Source organism: Calliphora vicina, chromosome 1, assembly GCF_958450345.1.
Source record: "Calliphora vicina chromosome 1, idCalVici1.1, whole genome shotgun sequence".
In the NCBI taxonomy this organism is placed as follows: domain Eukaryota; kingdom Metazoa; phylum Arthropoda; class Insecta; order Diptera; family Calliphoridae; genus Calliphora; species Calliphora vicina.
Window position 1 is genome coordinate 113214223 of NC_088780.1, and position 26155 is coordinate 113240377.

The window sequence follows — 26155 nt, forward strand, 5'->3', positions numbered from 1 at the left end:
TGAACATTAACAATATTAGTTAATAAAATATATACAAAATACATCCCAAAAAATCCGTTTTTATCAAAAAAATTATGATATGAAAAAATTCATTGAGGGGGCTTTAGTTATGGCCATACTGTAGGTTTTTTTTGACAATTACGTCTCTTCTCTATGTTATCCTATGGCCTTAAGTATTTAAGTCATAGGTATTTTTTACAAACATAATAGGTACAAATCTAATGTCATTTACAGTTTATTGTAGCGCACAAACAGCTGATCTCAAAAAATGAAACTAATAACGCATATAAAATATACAAATTTTCCAAAATGACTAAAAAGATATTAATGGTTTGCATGGGTAATATTCATAAATAAAACACATAACATATATTATAATAAAAAATAATATTCATACTTACAGGCAATATTTGTCGTTCACCCATAGCCGAGGCCGTAATGGCTAAAGCAATCCAGCAAAGTAATGTGGCTGCTGAAGATTGGTTTGTTGATAGTGCGGCGTTGGTGGGCTACCACTCTGGCTCGTTGCCCGATGAAAGAGCCTTAAGTGTCTTAGAAAGCCATGGCATTACATACAATAAAGAAGCTCGAGTAATAAAACAAGAAGATTTCAAAGAATTTGATTACATATTTGGCATGGACTCCGGTAATGTGGCTGAGCTAAAGAAAATTTCTCCGTTGGGAACGAAAGCAAAAATTTTATTATTGGGCGAATTTGGTTTAAACGAAGACGATAAAATTATACACGATCCTTATTATGTGAGTTGAACATTTATTGTATTTCTTTTAATTTACATCAGTTCCAAATAATTATTAGCAATATTTTATTGTTTTTTTTTTTAGTTCATTGGCGAAGCACCGTTTGAAATTGTCTACCAACAATGCAAATTGGCTTGTGAGGCTTTTTTGCAAACACTTCATTAATACTTGATATATTCGTTAATTTTTTCAATAACAACCTTAATATGAAATATAATCTTATTAATTTTAAAAAACTCAACACTTTTTTCAATTAAACACAAAAAATTTACTTTTAATAATAAATAAAAAACCTGTAAACCCGCCGCGCTTATTTAAACTTTTTTATTGGCTTTGCTCTTCTTCTTGTTAACTTTTTTACAATTTATGTTATAAAACTGTTATACTGTTATAACAACTTAATAACAATTGTCCAATTCTGTAAACAAAAACAAGCAGCAGGTGTCAAAACAAAAGTCAGCTGTTTTTTGTAATGTTTCCATAGCAAACCCAGCAAACATTTAACAATAATATATTAACTATATCTGCACAAGATACAAATTTGTAGAAAAATGCAGTACTTAAAAATGTGATGCTCTGTTATTCGAAAATATAGTACAGCATGCTGTACTATTGTTGGACTACTTTTGTTGCAATGGTCAAGAAGTTAAATCAGATAGAACTGGGTATTCTGGAAAAAAATACTCCAGATACTATTTTCATTTAAATTTATTTTTTATTTTGTTTACTACACAATAGTTTATTCATACTACATATTTTTGTTAAGTTTTTAGTTTGTTTATATTATATTAGCGGTGCAGAAGTGTTATTTATTGACAAATATTTCTATTTCTAATGTATTTTGTTTTTAGTTTGTGCGAATGTGCTCTTAAGAGATTAAAATTAATGAAAAAAAGTATAACTAATAAAATTAGTAACATTGAATTATTGTCTCAGGTTTCGCAGATTTTGGCGTTTGAATTGTTGGCTGCGAAAATGAGTTATGTATTTGTCCCGTGCGAATGCCTCGGTTTTTTGCAACTATCTTGAAAATGAAAGCTTGCCCAAAATCAAACTTAGTACCAATTATAGGGCTAATTAAGAGCTATAATAATAACACGAAAGGAAAACAATTTTAAAATGTTTGTATGTTTAATTTAAATTATTTATAGAATATAGGTAACGGTATTTACGATTATATCTGTAACGAAATAATGATATTTTTGTAATGGTAGCCAACCTTACATTACAGGTACATCTGTATAAAATGTATGTTGGGTTTTAACCAATTTAAATTTTATACATTATTTGATTAAACAGTATTTTAGTTTTTAGCTAAATGATAAAAATGAGCGTATGATTTTGTTTGAAAAAACCCCATTTCTCTGACATAAACAATATTTATTTCACAACAGTTCTCAATTGAATTGCATTAGCAGAATACAGCAAATAAATTTCTTGTTATTAGTATTTTGCATTTCATAAGTAAATGTTGAATTTACACTAATAAAATACAGTAGATAGTTAATAAGTTAATTATAGTATAAACCAAATCACCAAATAATTTTATTTAATTAAAAATACAAAACATAAACTTTATAATGGTAAAGAAAATTTTAATGGTTTGTTTAGGTATGTTTTCGTATACATATTTTAATAATTTTTTAAATTTGTTCTATAATACTTGTCTCTCCTTAGGCAATACTTGCCGCTCACCCATTGCTGAAGCTGTCATGATTGCCACAATTAAAAAATATCATGTCTATGAAGATTGGCAAGTGGATAGTGCGGCCATTGCAAATTGGCATGTTGGTAAAGAACCCAATATTCGTTCAATGAATATTATGAAAAAGTATAAACTACCCTACAATAATAAGGCACGACAGATACGAGTGTCAGATTTCGATGAATTTGACTATATCTTTGGTATGGATTTATATAATATGGCTGAATTAGATGCCTGCACACCTCAAGGTTCGAAAGCCAAACTATTGTTGTTGGGGGATTTTGGTTTGCCGGAATCGGATAGAATAATAGAGGATCCATATTGTGTGAGTATTTTTGTAAAGAAACACCGCAAATTTTTTTAAAATTACATACATAATAAGATATCACACCACAATACGTATTTTACATTTCATTTTAATTGTTAAATATTTTTCTTTCTTTTATAGGCCCGCACTGATGCCGCATTCGAGAAAGTATATCAACAGTGTGTTGTAGCCTGCGATGCGTTTTTGAAAAAGGCCTTAGCAAATGAAATTTAGAAGTAAAACAAATATAAAACAGAATTGTACTTATTAAAAGACTTTGAAAAACATAACGAATTTAACATTTAAGGTATTCACTGGTATTTAACTTAAGTGTAAAAAAACGGTGACATGAATATCTTCATTATCTTCCGTAAACATTTTTACCTAAACTTAATTAACTAATGTATTTTTGAATAGATAAAATATACCAAATACAAAATATTTGTAGCATGTAAAATGTGTTTCCAAAAAAGTCCCTACATTTTTTTCTTTTTTTTTTTTTTTTTTTTTTGTATAATAAATATTTTATTTATTTTTCTTCAATTTATATAACCAAGCCTTAGGGGCCATTAATGGCTTTTCTTTTATAGAAACAAGGTTTCTTCGAGACAATATATCGTTACTTTAATATAGAAAGGCTTTAAGTCGAGATTTTTTTGGCTAAATATGACCATTTAGTTAGGGCCTTTCTATATTAAGGTAACGATGTAATTTTTATTTTTGGTTGAAAATTATTTTCAACTTTTTTCATCGTCACAATGCAGAAAACAGAAAAGCTATTTAATGACAAACATTTCAATTTCTAAAGTATTTTGTTTTTAGTTTTTTGATATTCTGCTCTTTTACTACATTACCAGTAGGGTTTTTAATTTCCCGACCTTTTTTGATTCCCGGAAATCGGGAAATTTTTTTCTACATTCCCGGCTATTCCCCAAATATATAATGATACTGTAAATTAGGAATATTATTAGCCAAATTTTATATAAAAACTTAGTGTTATAATAATTAAATATCAGAGCTTCGAATTAATTAATAAAATTTGAGTTTAATTCACTAAAATCTTAATCCGTAATTAAAGAATGTCAGCCTTTCATTCCATAAATCCATTCCTAATATTTAATTTTTTAGATTCATTCCAAAGCCTTTGTTTAAACTGAATTAATTTTAAAGTTAATTAATAACAGAATTTATTCAAACTTTTAATGATTAAATTTTTGTTAAATCAAATCATTGACAAAATTGTCTTAAGCCTTTTTATAAATAATGAATTCACTTTTTAAATTTTCATACGAAAAACCCCAAATAATAATAATAAGCGGTCTATTATTGCCGAGATATAAGCAAAAAACTGTAAAAAAACTTTTCAGTTTTTTGGTGAAAAAAATAGAGTTCTAACTTGTTTTCTATGTATTTTCGTTAGTTTTTAATTCCCGGGATTCCCGACTAAAAATCCCGGGAATCGGGTAGTGAAAAATTAGCAAAATTCCCGGGAAATTTGTACCGGATAAAAACCCTAATTACCAGGCCAAGTACTTTACATTGTGAATACCGCTAATGTTTTTCTATGTAAACGATTTTTACATTTATAAACAAAACTAACAAAATTAGTTCAAATTGTTCGATCATACAAATCGTTTAAACCAATATTTCATTGTTCTCTATGAATTGAATGTTTATTCCCATCAAATTTCATCGATCTCAAACTAAAAAAATTAATACCAATGATTTTAATGTCTTAAGTATTAAAAGGACTATTTTTATTGTTTAATTTAAGAGCCTTGATTACTATAGTTGCAAACACTTAAAAAAATTAGAAAATTGTCGACTTGAAAAATTATTGTAGGTACAACCCTTGCCCTCATACTATCAACTAGTGTATCCAAAACTGAAACCAAAATTTGGTCAACCAGTTTTTTCACTTTTCGGTTTTTTGACAAACCGGTTTTTTAAGACTAATTAACGAAATACTTTGTATAGCTTAAGTAGAAATACATATATTGATAACATTTTTAAAAATATTCATTTATTTTTTAGAAATTGTTAGTATGCATTTGATAATATTTCGTGAAAGAAAGGGTGAATCACCCTTATCGTGGTTGGCGTAAACGTCATACGCCTACGACTGTTTCGTACTAGATTAAAGATGAAAAGCAAACTGTTTCTTTAATCTAGTACGAAACTGTCGTAGGCGTATGACGTTTACGCCAACCACGATAAGGGTGATTGTATAAAATGATTGCATAAAGTTCAAAAATGTCAAATTTGGAAACAATTCTTAACAAATATCTTATTAGAGTCCATAATTCTGAAAATACATAGAGGGTATTCATTTCAAAAAAATTGGAAATTACATTTTTACTGGTTTCTTTAATTTGCCGGTTTTTTGGACACTGATTCCTTTACATACTTAATACATACTGATCTAAATTTTTGGAAAATATCACCATTACATATTGTTATTATCCAATTAATTAATCATTTTTACTTCCCAGCATATACAAAGACAAATGTTTCAAAAATTATGTTTTTTCAAAGGTATACTACATACATTCATATAAATATCATATGTATAATGATATAAATCATACCAAATAAGTAATAAATAATATGCATAACATTTAAAACGAAGGATATCAAAATCGTGTTAAATTCTAATTAGAACGTATTGGTGTCTCCTGTAAAATTTGTTAAAACGAAATGTGAGGACTTGTTATTGTGCTGGGCCTTTAAAGTTATAACATTCTACTACATACATATTTTAATAAAACCTTACCTTATTTACAAGCAATTATTTGCGCTGACAATTATTTTTCACTTAATTTTAATTAAAATTTTCAATTATTTTTAAAACACTCGAATTCCAATGAATATTTGCCACACTTTTTTATTATCACAGCTATTTTTGAACAATTTAAAACATAATTATTTTAAAAAAATTACTGCACAAACGAATTCTCTTACAAAAACCGTGTCGCGCCATTTTAAACTGAAAATGTTGGCATATTTTCTAGTTCCTCTTCGCTACGAAGAGGAACTAGAAAAAACATCTAAACAGCTGATTTTAATAGAAAATTTTTGTTGTTGTGTCAATAAAAGAAAATTCAAAAATTTGTTGTATTTTAATCAATCTGGCAACTTTATACTCCTGCTCCGGCTGACATCAGCGGCTCACATGATCACGCCCAAGGCGAATTTATACAAGGTAGTGGTAGTTCTACAAAAACAACAAATGGTCTTAACAAATGTCAAAAAACAGAAATTAAAAATTAAACAAATAAGTATTAAAACTAAATATAGTGTAAATAATTGAATAGTGAGGGCTTTACTTATTTAGACAAAATATAAATATTTTGTTAATTAGCTTAGTTGGCATCTCTATTAAGTTACTCTGTCTCCAAGGTGCATTTAATAAGGTGCCATCGGCAGCTCAGCTGATTATAGAAATAGCTCGTACAAATGTCAAACTACATATATAAAAAATATTTGCCCGTACGTCCGTATGGATTCGCCACTGCTGTCACCTTGTTAAATACGCCTTGTCTGTCTCTCTACAGATGTTTTTGCAGTATAACAGTTTGTTGCTGTCTGTTAAATAACAGCAACAATGCACATGGAAATAAACACAAACAGCTGATGGATTTGTTTTCGTTTGAATTGGATTGTAGCCAAAAAACCACATAAAGGAGATAAACGGCGGTCATACTTTCTAGAAATTCACAAAATATAGTAAAAAATGGTTAAAAAGATATTAATGATTTGTTTGGGTAAGTTATATTTATTTAAATTAATATTTTTGCTATACATATTTTATGTTTTCCACAGGCAACATTTGCCGTTCGCCCATTGCCGAGGCTGTCATGATTGACACCATCAAAAAAGCCGGTGTCTCCGATCAATGGGAAGTCGATAGTGCTGCTATTGGTGGTTGGCACGTGGGCAATTCTCCCGATTCCCGGGCTTTAAGTACTATGAAGAAACACGGTTTGCCATATACAAATAAAGCGCGACAAATTAAATCAAAAGATTTTGAAGAATTTGACTACATTTTTGGCATGGATTATGAGAATATGGGCGATTTGAAAGATAGATCCCCTAAAGGTTCTAAAGCGAAGTTATTGATGTTGGGTAACTTCGGTTTGCCAGAGGATGAGAAAATTATTGAAGATCCTTATTATGTAAGTTTTTGGTTGTCTTATTAAAAACGAACTGAAATTATTTGAACTACATATTTTTTTACAGCAACGTGGTGATGCTGGCTTTGAAAAGGCCTATCAACAATGTGTTGTGGCATGTGAAGCTTTTTTGAAAAAAGCTATGGCCAATGAAGTTTAAGGACATGGTTCGAAATTTTTAGAATTACAGATAATGATATTAAGGATTTATGTTGAATAAAATGTCTTTTGGTCTGGTACCTTTTCCATAAATTGTGTATTATAATTTCTATGCAACATCGTTTACTTCGACATACACAAAATCTCGACTGGATGAACAACATGGAAAGTAAGTTGTTGTTATAACAGCTCTGGTGTCGTCGAAAGTTCTTCCCTGAAAAAAAACTTCCTTTAGGGAGCGAAGATCCAATTGTGGAAAGTGAGAAGTAAATTGATGGTTTTACTCAAAGGTTTGTATTTGTACTTTCATTTTATTTATTTTATTTATCTATAATATACTTTACAAATGAATTTATAAAATATATGCAAAAAAGGCGCCGGTAACCAGACCATAAGCGCTCGTATTATCACTAACTACAAAATAAGATAAAAATAGAGTAAACATACATAGTGATGAAAATAAAGAATAAAATAAATGATTCCAGGAAATAAAAAAAAAAAAAAAAAAATTAATTAAAAAAGATTAAAATAAAAGAGCATAATTCTGAAAATGGTGAATTTTGAAGAAAGAAACTTATAAAATAAAACCTAAACTTCCGTAATATTGTGCTGCTGTAGGCATCTCATTATTCTGCATACGTTGTTGGATTTACTACAGTCTAGTATTTCCTCCAGTGTGCCATCCATCCTTGAAGTCGGGCAATTAGTTAGAATATGAGATACGGTGAGAATTTCATCGCAATTGGTACACTTAGGCGGATCAGTTTTTTCGAAGTAGTGTTTGGAGTTGAAGATGCATTTCCCAACTCTTAGGCGGGCAAGCATAATACATTGTGATCTTTTTAAATTCTTATTATATTTTAGTCTGCTAGTAGTAGCTGGATTCTGTTGGTCTCGAATAACTTTAAAGGGGTTGCTTATGGATTTTGGGAAGCATGGGACTTCCGTTATATGACATAATTCCAAGGCCCGTTTCGCTCCGCGGTCTGCACTTTCGTTTCCCTGAATTCCAATGTGAGAGGGGATCCATAATAACAAAATCTGCCCGTCTTGCAGCCACAACATGTCATCATAGATACCATGGTGATTCTTCATTAGAGCTCTTATCGCACTTAGGCTATCAGAGCAGATTAACGCTTTCCCACCTTGTTCGGCGGCCACTGAAATCGCTGTTCTGATAGCAGCAATTTCAGCTGTAAAAATGCCTGAGTGATCGGGAAGTCTAGCTTCCTTTATGGTTTCAAACCGTGTACTCGAAGATTGTCTAGTTATGGAGTAAGACGTTAACCCGTTCCGGTATGATCCATCGGTGTAAAAAATCTCATTTGGGGAAAATATGGACATTTTTTGGCTAAACATTTTCTTAAAACAAGTGGGATCCATGCTATTTTTGGCAAAATAACTCAAACTATCATCCATTTTCACTAATGTATTGCACTCTATAGGTGTGGTTGGTCTCTGAGGTAAAGAGATTTCCATTTTTTTCAGAATTGAAATTATATTGTTTGTTGCTGATGACTGGCAACTAGATGTAGAGTTGATATTTCTCCAAAATGTTTCATGTAGACCATCGGACGAGATAGTAATAGATCTGGAAGCCATGTTGACTGCTGTGTTCTCCAATAGTTTTTCAAATTCTATAAATTTAGCCTCACTTCTTAATTTGTCCAGTGGAGTCGTGCGAAGCAGACCAGATGCAGTTCTGAAACATATGTTTATAGAGGTGTTGATTCTGTTGTGATTTTTCTTGGAAGTCCAACCGTAGATGGTAATACCATGTAAAAGAGTTCCTATTGTTAAGGAGCGACAGATATTAAGTGCCGTTTCCATGTGGGGCCCCTTGTTCCGACAGCAAATAAGTTTTAGAAGGTTGTTGATCTTACTGAGTTTATTAGTCAACTGTTTCACATGGTAGTTCCATAAAAGGTTTTTGGTAAAAAATAAACCCAAAATTCTCATCCGGTCAGAAATTTTAAGATCCTCATCTCCAATGCGACAATTACTATCGGTACAAGACCGCTTTCGGCAAATGTGTAGAACCTCAGTTTTGTGAGTAGGAATAACGGCGCCCCGGCTCTCTGCCCATTGATGAACTTTGGTATCCAAATAGTTCAAATTCGAAGAGACTGTTTCAGGATTTCCGGAAGACACTGCGAACAAATTGTCCGCGTAGATCCCAACGTAATCGATTCCAGGTAAATTTTCGAGAGCCTTTGCCAAAGAGTTGGCATATACTGTATATAGAACTACAGAGAGGGGGGAACCTTGGGGAATTCCATTGTCCAGAGCGTACGATGTAGAAAAATGACCATCAATTCTTACGGCTATTCTGCGGTTGAGGAGGAAAGATTTTAAAAGTTTTAAAATTTGTCCTGGGATGCCCCATTCACTAAGTTCAATTATTATATATGTTGATATTACTCGGTCGAAAGCCTTTTCAATGTCCTCTGATAGAACTAAGCTGTGTTTACCATTTTTAAGATTTTGACGCAAATGTTCCTCAAGTTGGTGGCAAAAAGTGTGAACTCCATGCCTAGGTAAAAAAGCGTGTTGCAATTTGGACAAGTTGGATCTAGTATATCTCCAAAAGCGTCTTGCCAAAATTTTTTCCAGGATCTTAGATAAAGCTGGCAACAGCGATATAGGACGGTAACCATCCAAACTATTTGGACTTTTGCCTGGTTTTGGTATAGGTGCTAAAACTGCGTTTTTCCAATCGTGTGGGTAGACACCGGAGGCTAAAATATTATTATAAAGTTCACAGAGGCGAATCTTAATATTTTCTGGGGCATTTTTTACCATGGTGTACGTGATTTTGTCGCGTGATGGGGTGGATCCTTTTAGTGACTTCATTGTTTCGTCCAGTTCCGAAACAATGATTTTATGATTCATCATTTCATACTTTTGACCAGTTTGTTGAATACTATTAATATCCAGATTTCTCTTAGTTCTTATGATATCGGAGTTGAAAGCTGCATCAGCACTAAGCGAAGACCAAAAAGATGCAAAACAATTGGCGATTTCAGAGGGATGACTTATGCTGTCCTGGTTGACATAAATTGTCGGAAAGTTCGTGTTGCGATTAGATCTTAACTTATTTACTTTACCCCAAAGTACACGAACATCCATTGAGGGATTAAGGGAGTTTAGGAAATTTTCCCATGTGTTTCGCTTTGCAGTCCTACATTCTCTCTTTATTTTCGCACAAAGGTTCTTATATTTAATTATATTTGCACAGTTTCGAGTTCTCTTAAAAATTTTCCATGCTTCATGTTTTTGACTAATCAGTTTAGATATATCAGAATTAAACCAAACTGGACTATTCTTTACTCTGGGCTTATGGCTAATGGGGATGGATTCGTTTGCTGCTTTTCTGAAAATACGTTTTAATTGGGCTGCTTCCTTGTTTATGTTTGATGATTTTTCAAATTGTCCAAACGCGAGATCTGCCTTCTTACGAAAAAGAGACCAGTCAGCGTTTCTTTCCATAAAACGTGGCGAAAATTTCCTTGTAATAGTATCAACAGCATTCGTAATTTTAATGGGGAAGTGATCGGCGACATCCGGCATTGGTAAACAGTTCCATTTTAGATACGGAGCAATATTTATGGAAGACATTGTGACATCTACTGCAGTTAATGTATTTCTGGTGTTTAGTAGAGTGGGGGATCCATCGTTTAAAATTACCAGGTTGTTATCATTGGCAAAGTCCTCAAAAATTCTGCCATTTGGTGAGTTAGAGGAAGAACCCCATAAAATATTCTGGGAGTTTAGGTCTCCCAGCAATATATGATGAGAATTTCCATCGATTGGTATATCATTCAGCAACAAGTTTGATACATTAATATGACCTTCCTTGTATACATTCGTGATATAAAGATCCTCGTTTGCACTAATTACGATTGTCTGAAATAGCAAGCTATTCGTGGATTTTATATGTTGGGTAACATTCAAATTATTCTTGACTAGAATTGCTATACCAGATTTGGCATAATCATAGTCGTTGTTGTTGTGGTGAAAAATTTTAAAGCCCGGAAGATGTAATAAATGTAGATTCTTGTTGACTATGTGTGTTTCCTGAATAACTATTATATTCGGTTTATGTCTTGCGACTAAGAGTTCCAATGCAAATTTGTTGTTAACAAAACCTTGTAAATTCCACTGAAGGATAGAGATGTTTAGGTTTAAAGTCATATAGTTTATTTTCCGCTATTACCCCTTGGGGGTTGTTTCATTGTACTTTTCAGAGTTCCAGGGGTGATAAGTACGTTTAGTTCTGGAAAATTCTCATACATTTGTGTACATGGCGATTTATTGATTCCATCAGAGATGCTATTGTTCTCCTTTGGGGAATTAAGTCCCAAACCTTCGTTGATATCATCAGTAATCATTAATTCAGTAATATTTTCGTCGGTATTCGGTATAAAATAACTGTTACTTTTATCATCACCAAAAAGCCATTCTTCTTCTTGGCAGTTGTTTTTTTCCGATTTATTTTCTGTTGTATTAGATTCCGTTGTCTTTGTGTTCTTGTTGAGTGATATTATGTTTGAATAAGATTCTGAAACTGTTGATTGAATAGTTTCTGCATTTGTAGTTTTGTTGTTATTTGTTGTTGGTGTTTTTGATATTGTTGATGTTTTTGAGAGAGCGCATTGTGTGGGCATTATAATTGTGTCTGTTATTTTATTTTGAATTTCTGGTATGTTAATGGTTGTTGTATTTTGTACTTGTTTTTGCTGCGTTGCCATGTTATTGGTGTTTTTAGTGAAAGAAAAGGCTGTAGAATTTTCTGTTTGGTATTTTGCAGGATTGGTTTTGTTTTGTATTAATGTTGTGTTTGAAACATTTTGTTTGTGTGTAGTGGAATTGCCGTTTAAAATACCTGCGTATGTGTGATTCTGTTTGGCATTTCTTGAAATTGGTTTGAGCGTATTAAGGGTGGGGTTGTCGTTAAAAATTTGCCATGCTTCACGTGCCGTACATCTTCTGGATATCTTTACATGGTTGACAGATTTATGTTTCCAGAAGGTGGGACATTCTGGATCATAAGAGGAATGGCTTTCAATTTGACAGTTCACACAATATTTACCATTACAAATGTCATGTGTTTCACTCTGTCCACATTCACGGCACAACTGAACGTTCCTACACCATATTTTAGTGTGACCCAGTCTTTGACAGTTTAGACACCTCATAGGATTGGGAATATATTCTGAGACAGGAACTCTTTCCCAGCCGAGCTTCAAAAAATCAGGACGGTAAATGAGATCAAAGGTGATTATCGCCGCACCTGTTGCCACAATTCGATCATTCTCCCTCTTCATAATTTTCCTTACTTCAACTACTTTTTGATCCTGGAGTAGTTGTTGTAGCTCTTCCTGAGGAATTTCCTTAATCTTTCCTGAAAAAATTCTACCCTGTATGGTATTTAGAGTTTTATGTAGTGATATTTTGACGGCGATACAGTCGATGAAATTAGTTTTCAAAAATTTTTCAGCCGTCTTGTTATCTGGTACCTTAATTAGTAAATCGCCACTTCTCATTTCCTTTACTTCAAGTCGGTCGCGTGAAATATAGTTTAGCCCCTTTTCCACCTGAAACACGTTGTGGGAAGCTAAAGGGAGAACTTCAACATTTTTGTCCGTTGGCACAGTGGATGCAACCAAATAACGTGGAAGGTTGAGTTGATTCTCAGTTGTTTCTGGTAATTGTATAAAGTCCTCTGCACGAGGTCTTTTACCCTTGTTATTCTTGTTTTTCCCGGACGAGTAAGCTAGCTCGCGAAACCGGTTATAGTCCGGGGGGTGAACCCCGTTCATCTTGCAAACACTCGATAGGATTTATAAAATTTATCAAAAGTAATCCAATAAGAATAAAACGAATATGAAAATTAGGAAGAGACAGAAAGAGAAAATATTCGTTAGTTTCTCTTTACTTTGCAGAAAAACACACACAAAGTCAGTAAACGCAAAAAACTGCCGTCAATGAAATAACACGACCTTACACGGCGAATGCCCGGCGGAGACTGACTTTCATTTTATATTAAGTATATTGTATAAAAAATAATGGTAGCGACAAAAAGGCTAAATCCATTTTTATAAAAGTTATAGTAGGTATTTTTACTATTTTTGATCTGTTAATGCAGTTTTTTGGTATAAATCAAGATCGCCAAAACAGCTTGCATTTTAATAATTTGTTGGTGTTGATAGCTCTCATTATTATAAGCACAAAAATGTTACAATTTGTCCCTGCTCTCTCTTAGTTTAGGAGTTAAAAAGACAGCTAGTATCAACCAGCTCACTTGGGTCCATGAATTGGTCCCTTTGTGATAAGAGTTTGTTTAGGAGTTTTAGGAATTTAAATTCGATATACATACATATATAATAGTAAATTTCCCATATACGTTTAGAAAATGATCCGACCATTATACAGTAGCCCAATAAAGTCTACGTACAGGAATTCAAATTCAATTTCTTTCGTTGAAATATGTATTTCTAAGTTAAAAGTAATGAAATATATTTGTTAAAAAAATAAATTCATACTAAAAAAAATTAAAACAACATCTCTTAAGTCGGGTTTAGCAACATTTCCTATCACGTCCAAAATTTCACCGTTATTAGAATTTTTGATTCTGAGGCAAATAACGAAATTTTTTTTTGCTTTTTTGGGCTTTAATGTTCAAAATATTATGAAACTTAATAGCCCCGCCCACCAAAAAGTTTGCGTGACCGAGAATAAATGTTTCGTTATTTTACTCAGAATCAATAAATCTAATAACGGTGAACTTTTGGGCGTTATTTGATTTTTTTTTGCTAAAATCGACATAAGACATGTATTATTATATATCTCATAAAATAAAACTAAAAAAAACTGCTTTAAATTAAAGTAACATAATAATTTTTCCTGTATGTAGACTTTCTTGGGCTGCTGTATGTGCTTCAAAATACATTTATATGATATATAATATGGTACCAGAGTACTAGGGTATTCATTCGAGTAATGATCGTTCGATTAATCGCATCATTTCCTACGAATAATTATTCGAACTATTTAAAAATTACCATTTTCGAATAACAAATAATTCGAACAGTTTTATTAGAATAATCGAATAAATGCACATTTAAATTTATTAAATTGTCTTACAAAAATTGTATTGTTTCGGAAATTCGACAAATATCTAAACATAAAGGGTGTCTTTCGATCATTGCAGATGAGTGGTCCGATAGTTCCTTCTATAAATATATAAATATTACTGCAAAAAGTTACAATTCTAAAAGCAATTCTTTCAAACTGTTTAATTTAGGACTTGAATTGTTTTTCTTTAACAATAAAATATTAAAAAACCTACAACAAAACTTCATTATTTACTTTTAAAAAAAATTAAATTATTGAAATAATTAAGCGTGTGATCGAAATTTTCGAACAAGTTAAAATCTCTAATTCCAATTATTCGTTTTATTCGAACAAAAGAAAAATCGAATAATTTGAATATCCTAAAGTGGTATGTATTTTATTCTTGATTTATGCTAATGTGCTCTGTTACCACATTACCATCCCAAGTACTCTACATTGTAAATACCTCTAACAATTTTATGAAAATTCATATCAACGAGTTTTATCGCTCCTTCTATAAATATATAAATATTATTGCAAGAAGTTACAATTCTAAAAATAAGTCTTTCAAAATGTTTAATTTAGAACATAAACCAATGAAAACAAAAGGTCCGGTCCTGTTCAAGTTTAAAAAAAACGTTGATTAAACGCTTATTGGCCAAGTTATTAGCAAATTTAGATATTTTGAGTTTTTATATAAAAAATCGATTTTTGTTCAGAAATATGAGTGATCACAGATCGATCTCCTTTTCTTGAATAAAAGCTTATTGGCCAAGTTATTAGTGAATTTAGATATTGTGAGTTTTTATAGTGGACGTGGACAATTTTTATTTATGTAAAAACTTTTGCGGACTATGTATTATTAAAAATTAGTTAAATCGGTTTAGGCGTCCTGCGATTTTAGATATATCAAAAAAAATTGGCGTGGTCAAACGAATGACATTTGATTCTTATTTATATAGATAGAAGATAGATTGCCAAAAATGTTGGTGAAAAAGTGAGGATCCTAAAGAAATTTTTTTGTTATCTCTGTTCAGTTTGCCGACATTTACATATATTGTCTTCAAACAGTAAAATACCCTCAAGATGATATCGTGTCTTACTCAGCTTTCATAAATAAATCATGCAAATGATTTAAATTTTCCGAAATGATCACTTCAAATCTCTAGTTTTTATCCATTTTAAATGGTAATTCATGTCAGACAGTCAATTCACCTTACGTCAACTAAATCAAATATTAAATATTAATTTTGAAATTGTGCATTTGCATTAAACGAAGTGGATTCAATGTAATGTCGGTCATAAAGACAAACCAAGAAGGAATGATTGAATAACAAACATAAATTGTTCAAAACCATTGTCTCAGGCAACCGAAGCAAATGATTACAATCAAACTGTAAGTGCATAATTCAACAAATTTGTGACATATCAAGGGATCCCATATCAAAGGAGCCCGCCATCACCCACAATCTAAGCAGGAGCGTTTGAATGTGCTCCAGAAACACGCAACCAAGAGGTGACAATAAGGACAACTTGGAAACTTATAACTCAAACTAATATATCGACAATAATAACTGATTCAAAATCACAGGCAGAGCTGTTTCTGAATCGCATACTTAATCATATACTTAATGATACTTTAGTTTCAATTTTGGTTATAGCTTGGTTATTTTTGATATTAAAAGTTTAAAATTTTGTACACATATGTAATATGATTTAGTGAATCGTAATCAATAATAAAATCAATTTCGAATTTTTTGATGATACGTTGTTTTGCATTTTAGGTGACGATATACAAGTTAAATTTTGTGCTTATTTTTTATTACTCTTCTCTTAGTGCTCTGATTGTCCTTAAATATAAAAATACAAAATGTAAAATTAAAAATTTGGTTTTATTTTTGTGCTTAAACTACAACTCCCTTTAAAACATCGTCTATGAAATGATCCCATTTTATTTGCAACAAAGCATAGGCTCTTTGCTTTTCACCTGGCTGCAGCATGGAATACTTAATGGAATTCCATACCAATTGTTTAAGGGTCTTTAGACCTGCATTATTTGGTGCCAAACTCATAATGGCATAATAGAAATCATAACTTAATGCCTTGGCATTCCAAAAGCCCGGATCATCATTGCAAATTACAATGGGTATATTTTGTGAAATGAAAAATGATCCGGGATGATTGCGTAGATCTAATACTAGGTGTAGGACCTGATTTGAGATGGGACTAACTTCCACCGCTATGTCCCGCGTCTTGACAGCATTCCAAAGTACGGGATGCTTCATGAGAGCGTAACCGTGACCAATACGGGTGGTATTTAAGAGTATGGCATCCAGCAGATTAAAATCTGTGGAGGCACCATACCAATCTGCCAAAAAGAGAGTGGTGGTAAAATCGATTTCAGTTTGAAACAAATTTAAAAACTTACTTGTTTCTCCGGCATGGAAGAAAAATCTCGAAGATTTTGGCCTATCATTGAGAGCATTAACAAAATTATATAAAGGTTTACCCTTGTCTTCCTGTCCCACTAAATCGAAACCAATTATATAATTGGGATAGGTGGCACTGAAATAATTGTTGTAAAAGAGAGATTCATATAACTTTTCACAAACAAACTCACTGTAATTTCTTAAACGATTCAAAATGTTTGCGTATCACATCACTGTCGGCATTGCGATGGGGTGAATAGATCATTTTTATACCCAAAAAATTTGGATGTTGAAGTTTAAACTTTTCCACCACATCAATCAATTCGGTAACACCACGTTCAAGGGGGAATATGCGACCGCTAATGTCATACAACTAATTAAATAATTTAAAAATAAAATATTTAAAACATATTAATAAACAAAGAAAGAACACAATTGTTAATAACCTCATAAAAATTCAAGCGGACTTCAGCATACATAACATTATCATTGTACAATTCTTCCAACATTTGCCAGTGATACGATCGATAAGCCGGTAGATAAAGTAGAGCATCTGATATCGTTCTAAACATGTTTTGAAATTTCGTCCAAACCGTATTTATTGATGAATATTCTACTAAAATGAAATGAAAAATTAATTAAATTAACATTTCATACAATATGCCAACTTACATTCCGGCATGGGTGTATAGAGATTAATAAACTTTTCCAGGGCTCGATCATATTCACGGCTTGAAATTGAATTTTTGCGTTCATCGCTTATTCGCACATACTGGGTAGTACAGCCATGTTTTTGCGGTTGTTTACGGAAAGTTAAAATACTCACACCCTCTTGATTGGTACATCTCAATAAGCCGGGCATATAAAAAATATTCCTGACCACCCACGCAGACGACACTGTGGCTGAGGTGTGCGTATGTAAGACTGCTCCTTTGGGCATTTTCTGTAGAAACTGGAAGACTTTACTGCTATCAATGAGAGGTTTTGCCTTGAAGAAATGCATGCCTGCAGCGTTTTTATCAGGATCACGAAAACCTCTTGACAACTCATCGTACTTATACTTAAGGAAAATATCATCTACTTTTGACTCCCGGCTATTTAGATGTAATCGTCCACCGGTACTTAGGAGATCCTCGGCTTGTATAACTGCCTCGCGGGCATCCTGATAAGCTGGAAATTTTATTGGAAGTTTAAGAAAATTATGCTTCTAAGCTTGAGATTTAAAAACTTACGCAAATAATTACTCTGTTTGGATACTGTCGCTGTTATCACTGCTATTAAGCTGGCTATGATTAAAAGTCTGAAGTTAAGCATCTTTGAAGCTAAGTTTTGGGTGGAATTATTAAGTCTGAAAGTGTAGTGAAACATAATTTCATTATTAGCTATAATAATATATGTATGTATATATTTTGTCCGTATTTTTTTTATACAGAAAATGTCTAATCCTGATATATTAAAACAAAATATATATTCTATCGTCTATACATGCATATATTTAAAACAAAAACAATGTTTCTACCTATGTCCGTTATAGACACTGAAACCATTCAACCGATGACCTCCAAGGTCCATTCGTGAAGCCGATTTTCGAATTTTCCCATACAAACATTTTTCCTTATTTTGAACTTTAGAAAATTTGTACATTTGCCTTAACATTTTGTATGTAGGCACTTTTCCCGATGTATAGATCCACTATGAAGAAATTTTTCGGAATTCTAATTTTAAGGGAGTAAAAACTGGTAAAATCGGCATCTCTACATCTCTATCACGCAATCTTCAGAAAAGCCTATTGTATAGTCAGATTTTTGATTTTCGGTCTGTGGGCGTGGCAAAATCAAACTTTTACACTATAACGCTAATGACATAAAAAAAAAGATTATTGTATAATTGTTAATCGACATTTTCTTCAATTATTACAGATAGTTTATTTAGTTTCCTATGTCGAACAAAAAAATTCTAAGAGCCAGCTAAGCGGACTGGGTTCAGCTAGTAATATATAATTTGGAAAATAACAAAGATAGGTATGTTTTGAAAACTATAGCTGAATTTATCCATTATTGATAGCTGGACAATTTGTAAAATTCCTCTATTACTAATGCCCGCATTTTCATAAATATAAATTAATAAAAATATAATACATACATTAATTTGATAAAATTAAAGGAATCAGAAAGAAGCTTGAACAAATTTAATTTATCTGAAACAAATGCAGATCTATTTAAATGTCTAGTTTTTGTTAGGGAGTTACAATCTCATTAAGATATACCCTACAAAAAATAAATAAGAATGTTTGGTCGGTCAAACCCAACCATAGAATACCCTACACTAAGTCAATGGACAAAAAATGTTTCTTTTAAAATTTCGATAATTTATTTTCATGAATGATTTTCGAAAGCGGGCCTTATATGGGAGCTATGAAAAAAAATCAGTGTATTTTGTTCTGTTGCTAAAAAAAACAGTTATGTCTTTTATTATGTTTCAATTGGTAAATAATTTTTTGCAATTTTTGTAAAATTAAATTTTTGAGTTGTACCAAATTTTGTCGAAATATCTTAAAAATTGCGACCTGTACTTTGCATGGACAGCCAGCTAGTCAAATACAAAATATTTGTATTATGTCATTAGCGGTATAGTGTAAAATTGTACTTGCAATGAATACAAGATTGCCAGGTCCCACCATCAAAGGCCCACCGCCATGTTGTCTCTATTCCTCATACAAGGTCCCCCTCAAATTGTTTGACCATTAATTATTGTTGAACTTTCACATAAACAGGTTTTATATGAACCTAAATCTTTATACAAATTTTTGTGAGGATCGGTATTCGGCTCATTCGCCAAAATATGGCCAAAAAAAAATAGTTTTTCTCGAAAATCGCAAAATTTAAATCGCAGGTACGGAAAAACTATAGGAGGTATTGTCATACTTTTTTCATATTTTTATTCCCTATTATGTTCTCAATAAATCCCAATGTGATGATTAAAAAAATCTGAAATTTGTTTAATAAAATTTTTAAAAATTTGAAAATGGAGTTTTGAAACTGCCGTTAAAAAAAATTATTTTTTTTGCCTATAACTGCGAATAGGTTAACGGTATCCTAAGAAGACAAAAACTCATATACAAGTAAATATCGATATATTTTAAGTAAAAATAAGCTTTTATTTTAATATTTCTCAAAATATTGTAACAAAAAAAAACTCGCTTTATTATTTTTTTTAATTTAAAATTGGTTCCCGAGAGGTTTATTATTTTTTTTTTTACAATTTTGTGTTTATTTTAAATAATTTTATTTATTATAATTTTGAGTTTATTTCTGTTCCCTTGTTTGGCTAGTTGTTTTCACCACGCAAGCTTTTCTCGAACTCCCTTCAGTTCTCTTACTTTCTTTTTATTATTAGTTTATTAATCCTCAATTTTTTTTGTCTACGTGGCAAAAGTCACGTAGTCCACCAAATAAAACCGGTTTTTATTTTTATTCTTTACTTTTCTTTTAGTTAGTTTTTTTTTTTTTTTGTTTTTGGTTGTTGTTGTTTTTAATTTCTTTTTAATTTGATTATAAAAATGTCATCTTAGAACAAACATAAATCGATCAACAGAGATGTTTGTCACAGAGCACAACAAGTGATGATAAGATCGGGAATAAAACTGTTCAACTTATAAAACATTAGTAGTGTACAAAGTTGTAACATTGCCCCCCTCTTAGACTCTAATCTCCTGATAGAGTTCACTATTATGTTTAGCCAAACGATTTACGTGTACCACTTTAGTTTTCTTTGTGTTAGGCAGTTGAATCTTATAAACCAGATCGGATATTTTCTCCAAAACTTTAGCGGGGCCTATCCAATCAGACTGGAGTTTCGGACATAGTCCCTTCTTCCGAGTGGGGGAATAAAACCAAACACTTTCACCTGCACAAAATTGTTGGGCATTCGACCTGATATCATACCTGAGCTTGGTTGACTCAGCGGCAAAAGTAAGATGTTGTCGAGCCATATGATAGACTTCTTCCAATCTACTCTTCAAATCATGTATATAATCTGGTGCGTTCTGAATGTTCGGGTTAGGTTTAAAAAACATCAAGTCTACGGGTAGACGTAACTCGCGACCAAAATTAAGCATCGCTGGAGTAAATTTAGATGCTTCATGCTCAGCAGAGCGATATGCTAATAGAGCAAGAGGTAGAAGTAAATCCCAATTCCGCTGGTTGCGATCAACAAATTTAGCAAGATAGTCGAGTAACGTCCTGTTGAAGCGTTCTACCATTCCATCAGATTGTGGATTTAGGGGAGTAGTTCTAGTTTTTTCTATTCCAAGCATCTCCATACACTTTTGGAACAAATCAGACTCAAAATTTCTGCCCTGATCCGAGTGTAATACATAGGGGACACCGAATCTACAAAATACGTCATTTACTAAAACGTTAGCTACGGTTTCGGCGGTTTGGTCCGGCAGGGCAAAACATTCAGGCCATTTTGTGAAATAGTCCATACAAACAACAATATAGCGATTACCCAGAGTGGTGTGCGGAAGGGGCCCTAATACGTCGACAGCCATTCTTTCAAAGGGCATTCCTACAAAGCTGGGCTGAAGAGGAGCAATAGTCCTTCTAGATGGCCCTTTTCTTGCAGCACAAATATCACATCGATCACACCACTCGATTATATCAGCTGTACGTCGATTCCAGTAAAACCTAGTTTTAATTTTACTTAATGTCTTCTTTCGACCGAAATGACCACCGGTGACAGATTTGTGAAGCTGCTCAATTGCTATTGGTATTAGTTTTCTTGGTAAAACTGTTAAGGCTTTAAGTGGATTAGCACGTCGATAAGTTATTACATCATCTTCTATATACATCTGATTGAAAATATGCCAATATGCCTTTAAATCTGCGGATTCACCCCATATGTAAGATTTTATGGGTCGGTCGCCTTTATCGAGCCATGATCGTAGTTGTTGAAGAACGAGGTCTTCTTTTTGGGCTTGGGCAACATTTTCCGGAACTATCTGTATTGCCATAATGTGTTGAGCGTCGTTCTCTTCTGCTTTTGTACAATTTTTGCAATTGAAACATGGCCTGCGAGAAAGAGCGTCTGCGTTGCCATGGCTAATTCCTTTGCGATGCTGTATCTTCATGTCATATTGTTGGAGACGTTCTATCCAACGAGCGATCTGACCTTCAGGTTCCTTGAAATTATAAAGCCACTTTAAAGAAGCGTGGTCAGTCCTTAGCAGAAATTGGCGGCCAAAAAGGTAATGATGAAAGTGCTTAGTAGCTAATACCATACCAAGAAGTTCTTTACGTGTTACGCAGTAGTTACGTTCGGCCTTATGTAATGTTTTGCTAAAATATTCAACTACACGTTCTTGGCCATTTTGCACTTGGCTAAGGATAGCACCCACTCCACAATTTGAAGCGTCGGTATCTAAAACAAAAAAATCTGAGTCGTTTGGGAAAGTCAATATTGGCGCTGTTATTAGTTTCTGCTTCAGCAACGTAAATGACTTTTGGGTGTTTTCATCCCAACAAAATTTTTTTCGTGCCTCTGTAAGTTCATGTAGTGGTCGAGCAACTGTGGAAAAATCTTGAACAAATTTACGGTAATATGAGCAAAGTCCTAAAAATGCACGTACTTGCCTTTTGTTGGTCGGTGTCGGCCATTCCTTCACAGCAGAAAGTTTTTGGGGATCAGCTTCCAGACCATCACGACCTACAATATGTCCGAGGTAGTGAACACGGGGTTGAAAGAAGGTGCACTTGTTTGGGCTAAGTTTTAATCCTGCTGATTTTAGACGCTCAAAGACTTGACGAAGGTGGTCTATATGTTCTTCAACTGTACGGGAGTGAACTATGACGTCATCTAAGTAGACCAATACAGATCGCCATGATACGTCGCTAAAAAGACCATCCATTAGTCGCTCAAACGTTGCGGGAGCATTTGTAAGCCCAAAAGGCATTACATTAAATTCCCAGAGACCAGATGAACAGGAAAAAGCTGTTTTTGATTTAGACTCGTTGTCCATTTCAACTTGCCAATACCCACTTTGGAGGTCCATTGTTGAGAACCACATAGATCCGTACAAATTCGATAGGATATCATCCATTCTAGGGAGAGGGTAGGAGTCCTTAATTGTGACATTATTTAATCGTCGGTAGTCGACGCAAAACCGAGCTGTTCCATCCTTCTTGCGCACCAAAACCACGGGTGAAGACCATGGACTCTGAGATGGTTGAATAACGTTGCGCATTTTCATATTTCGAACTAGTTCTTCCATTTCATGTTTCTTTGCTATAGGTACACGCCGGGCAGGTTGTTTTATAGGTTTGCAATTGTTGGTGTCAATGTGGTGCTGGGTAATATTAGTGCGACCAAAGTCCATAGGTCCTGTAGAAAACACACCTTTGTACTGCTTTGCCAATTCAAAAAAAATAGATTTTTCATTTTCTGAAATTTCTGATGACACATCCAACTGTAAACCAACGTCAAACGTCTCACCATGGCATTTATGCGTGTCCACATTTTCTAAAGACACCACGTTTACCTCTTCGAGTCTTCCAACAATAGTCATTGGTGAAATTTTTTTTTCTTCCTGGCTAAAATTTATGAGACGAACAGGCAAGACTTTCTGTTGTGATACGAGGGTTCTACCTAATACTATTCCCGATGGCAGCATAGATTCATCGCAAGGTTCTATCATAGATGTATTAAATTCGTTTTTAAAAACACATTTCACACTTACGTACATATCCGATTTTGCTGGTAAGGTAACTGATTCCATAAAATAAACAAAGTTATCCGATGCCTGTTGAGGGAGATATAATGGCACAGATACATGTTGCAAATCGAGACGTAATTCGCCAATGTCAATGAAAGCTTTCTGACAGCGTAAAAAATCAAGGCCTAATAACGAGGGGGTTGAATCGTTAACCACAAGAAATTCATGAGAAATAGGTAGTTTATTTAATCGAAATTGTATAACCACGGTGCTGGTTGCTTTAAAAATTTCTCCGCTGGGGCCACGAAGAGAAACGCTGCAACTGTGTCTAGGAGCAGAAGGAGGTACCAATTCGATATTTATCAACGAAGCTGAGGCACCTGTATCTACAATTAGTTCATGGGGCTGGTCTTCAATAAAGGCCACACAATGTAAACTTTGATCTCCCCAAGCACCGATATTAAGGGTAGTCTCCGAATTGCTATCCGTGACATTTTCTAGTATGTGTTCATCCTGACTAGCGGGTTCTTCGGAACTATTCATGAGCATTGCTTCCGTTTGTTGAATTGCCGGAGCTTCGATAGAAGATGTTGTTTGGGAAGCTTTTTTGTTGTTATTCATCGACTTGTGCTTCCTCAAGCCGATGCCTCTTCGTTTCCCGATTTGTTACCTTTTTGAGGTTTGCGTGAACCTCCAGTATTACATTCAGGTTCAACTTCCACATGGTATACACTTCGAGGTTTTGCTCTATTTATTTGAGATTGCAAATCTTGGGTTGTTCTCAATGCTTCCCCAATACATCTGGGTCGACTGGCCACTACCAAGCCATGAAGTTGAGTATCACGTAAGCCATCAATAAACTGATGCACCACTATTTCAGATGTAACTTCTTGTGGAACACCTTGGAAGGCATTCAATGACAAACGCTCCAATTCCATGGCGAAATCTTCTACTGACTCTCTAGGACCCTGCACACACTGCCTGAAGTATTGATAGCTGGCATGAGCATCTAAAGAAAATCTTTCCCGCATTAACTGACGTACTTGTTCATAAGTGGGAGTAGGATTACTGGGAATCGTTCCATACAGTCTTAGTGCACGACCTCTCAAATTAGATGTTACTGCCATCAACTTTTCATTGCAGCTCCAACCATAAAATCGAGCCGCATCTTCCACTTGACGTTCATAATCTGTCCACGAAGTGGACCCATCATAAGTGGAAACATAATGTGGCTTAAAACTTGGTTTGCTTTGCAAAGCCGGTGAATGACCACAACTAGAAAAATCTATTGGGGTAAAACTAGGTCCAAGCGATGGCTGACAATTCACGCATGGAGGCTGTACAATGTGGTTATTGTATACATTTAAGGGAACATCGTTACGCTGACGGGTTATATTATTTTCGATTGTGCTGTTCTCTCTGTTGGAAGTAATTTGGGTTGTCTTTTCCAATCCATCTACGCGCTTACGGCTGGTACTTGGTAATCCTGAAATAGACGAAGGGTTAGCAATATCGTTAGAGTGTGACACATGTCTTTGCAAACGATTCATAGTAGCCGGAGGCGCTACGTATTCTTCATTATCCAAGTTACCCACTGCCATCGACGAATTAGTAGGATAATTTGGATGTCGACTTTCAAATCCAGAGTCTAAGGCCGCAGTCGAATTAATAAACGTGCCTCGTGCTTGATGTTCTACCTCACATAACCTAGTATTCATGCTTCCATGCATTTCCCTAATATTTTTTATTAGCTCTTCATCACGTCGCCTTTGACTTTCCATTAGTTGGTCAATGGTCTGTTGCACCGTCTTGGTGATGGATTTTATAAAACTGGTACTTTTCTTTTTATTAGGCATGGCGAGGATTTTCTACAGAAAACCGATTGACACCCCACACCTGACACCAATGTAACAAAAAAAAACTCGCTTTATTATTTTTTTTAATTTAAAATTGGTTCCCGAGAGGTTTATTATTTTTTTTTTTACAATTTTGTGTTTATTTAAAATAATTTTATTTATTATAATTTTGAGTTTATTTCTGTTCCCTTGTTTGGCTAGTTGTTTTCACCACGCAAGCTTTTCTCGAACTCCCTTCAGTTCTCTTACTTTCTTTTTATTATTAGTTTATTAATCCTCAATTTTTTTTGTCTACGTGGCAAAAGTCACGTAGTCCACCAAATAAAACCGGTTTTTATTTTTATTCTTTACTTTTCTTTTAGTTAGTTTTTTTTTTTTTTGTTTTTGGTTGTTGTTGTTTTTAATTTCTTTTTAATTTGATTATAAAAATGTCATCTTAGAACAAACATAAATCGATCAACAGAGATGTTTGTCACAGAGCACAACAAGTGATGATAAGATCGGGAATAAAACTGTTCAACTTATAAAACATTAGTAGTGTACAAAGTTGTAACAATATGTTAATTTTGTTCCTAGATTTCTTGTTCTAGTGGCCTGAGACAAGTTAATGGCCTGGCGATTTTTTTAATAACTTTAACATTTTTTAACCAATTTTTGTGTTTTATATCTTATTAGTACGACAATTACGTACACATTTCGATTCTTTTAAATTAAATTGCAAAAGTAATTATTAAATGGCAACATTTTTACAAAAACTGAAAAAATTGCATTTTTTTGCACCTCAAAACTAAATCGCAAGTCGTCACGGGTTGCGATCATGATAGAAATACAAAATTTAATATTTAACTAGAGTTTTATATATATAAATAGAGGGTATGCGTTCCAAAATTCCAAATTAGAGTAGGACACTCTAATGTACATATAATGATATTAACATAAA

The 26155-nt window shown here is 33.3% G+C and overlaps 5 protein-coding genes across 5 annotated transcripts; 3 read left to right on the plus strand and 2 right to left on the minus strand.

Annotated features, from left to right (window-relative positions):
- The first annotated feature begins 239 nt into the window (after positions 1–239).
- LOC135955729 (low molecular weight phosphotyrosine protein phosphatase 2-like) lies at positions 240–1053 on the plus strand. Its single transcript, XM_065506089.1, has 3 exons — positions 240–340; positions 404–759; positions 844–1053. Exons 1-3 carry the CDS (start codon positions 310–312, stop codon positions 922–924), a joined length of 468 nt encoding a protein of 155 aa, XP_065362161.1. The 5' UTR covers positions 240–309; the 3' UTR covers positions 925–1053.
- Positions 1054–2215: 1162 nt separating this feature from the next.
- LOC135955739 (low molecular weight phosphotyrosine protein phosphatase 1-like) lies at positions 2216–3081 on the plus strand. The gene is made up of 3 exons (XM_065506100.1): positions 2216–2370; positions 2437–2789; positions 2913–3081. The coding sequence occupies exons 1-3, from the start codon at positions 2340–2342 to the stop codon at positions 3003–3005; spliced, it is 477 nt and encodes a 158-aa protein (XP_065362172.1). The 5' UTR covers positions 2216–2339; the 3' UTR covers positions 3006–3081.
- Positions 3082–6405: 3324 nt separating this feature from the next.
- On the plus strand, positions 6406–7195 carry LOC135955750 (low molecular weight phosphotyrosine protein phosphatase 1-like). The gene is made up of 3 exons (XM_065506111.1): positions 6406–6535; positions 6594–6946; positions 7011–7195. Exons 1-3 carry the CDS (start codon positions 6505–6507, stop codon positions 7101–7103), a joined length of 477 nt encoding a protein of 158 aa, XP_065362183.1. The 5' UTR covers positions 6406–6504; the 3' UTR covers positions 7104–7195.
- An 8822-nt stretch (positions 7196–16017) lies between these two features.
- Positions 16018–17989, minus strand: Adgf-C (Adenosine deaminase-related growth factor C). The gene is made up of 6 exons (XM_065506120.1): positions 17880–17989; positions 17320–17817; positions 17094–17263; positions 16839–17020; positions 16647–16783; positions 16018–16586 (listed from the first exon to the last, which is right to left on the minus strand). The coding sequence occupies exons 1-6, from the start codon at positions 17959–17961 to the stop codon at positions 16123–16125; spliced, it is 1533 nt and encodes a 510-aa protein (XP_065362192.1). The 5' UTR covers positions 17962–17989; the 3' UTR covers positions 16018–16122.
- Positions 17990–23994: 6005 nt separating this feature from the next.
- Positions 23995–25215, minus strand: LOC135952221 (uncharacterized). The gene has a single exon (XM_065502073.1). It carries the CDS (start codon positions 25213–25215, stop codon positions 23995–23997), a length of 1221 nt encoding a protein of 406 aa, XP_065358145.1.
- Positions 25216–26155: the final 940 nt, after the last annotated feature.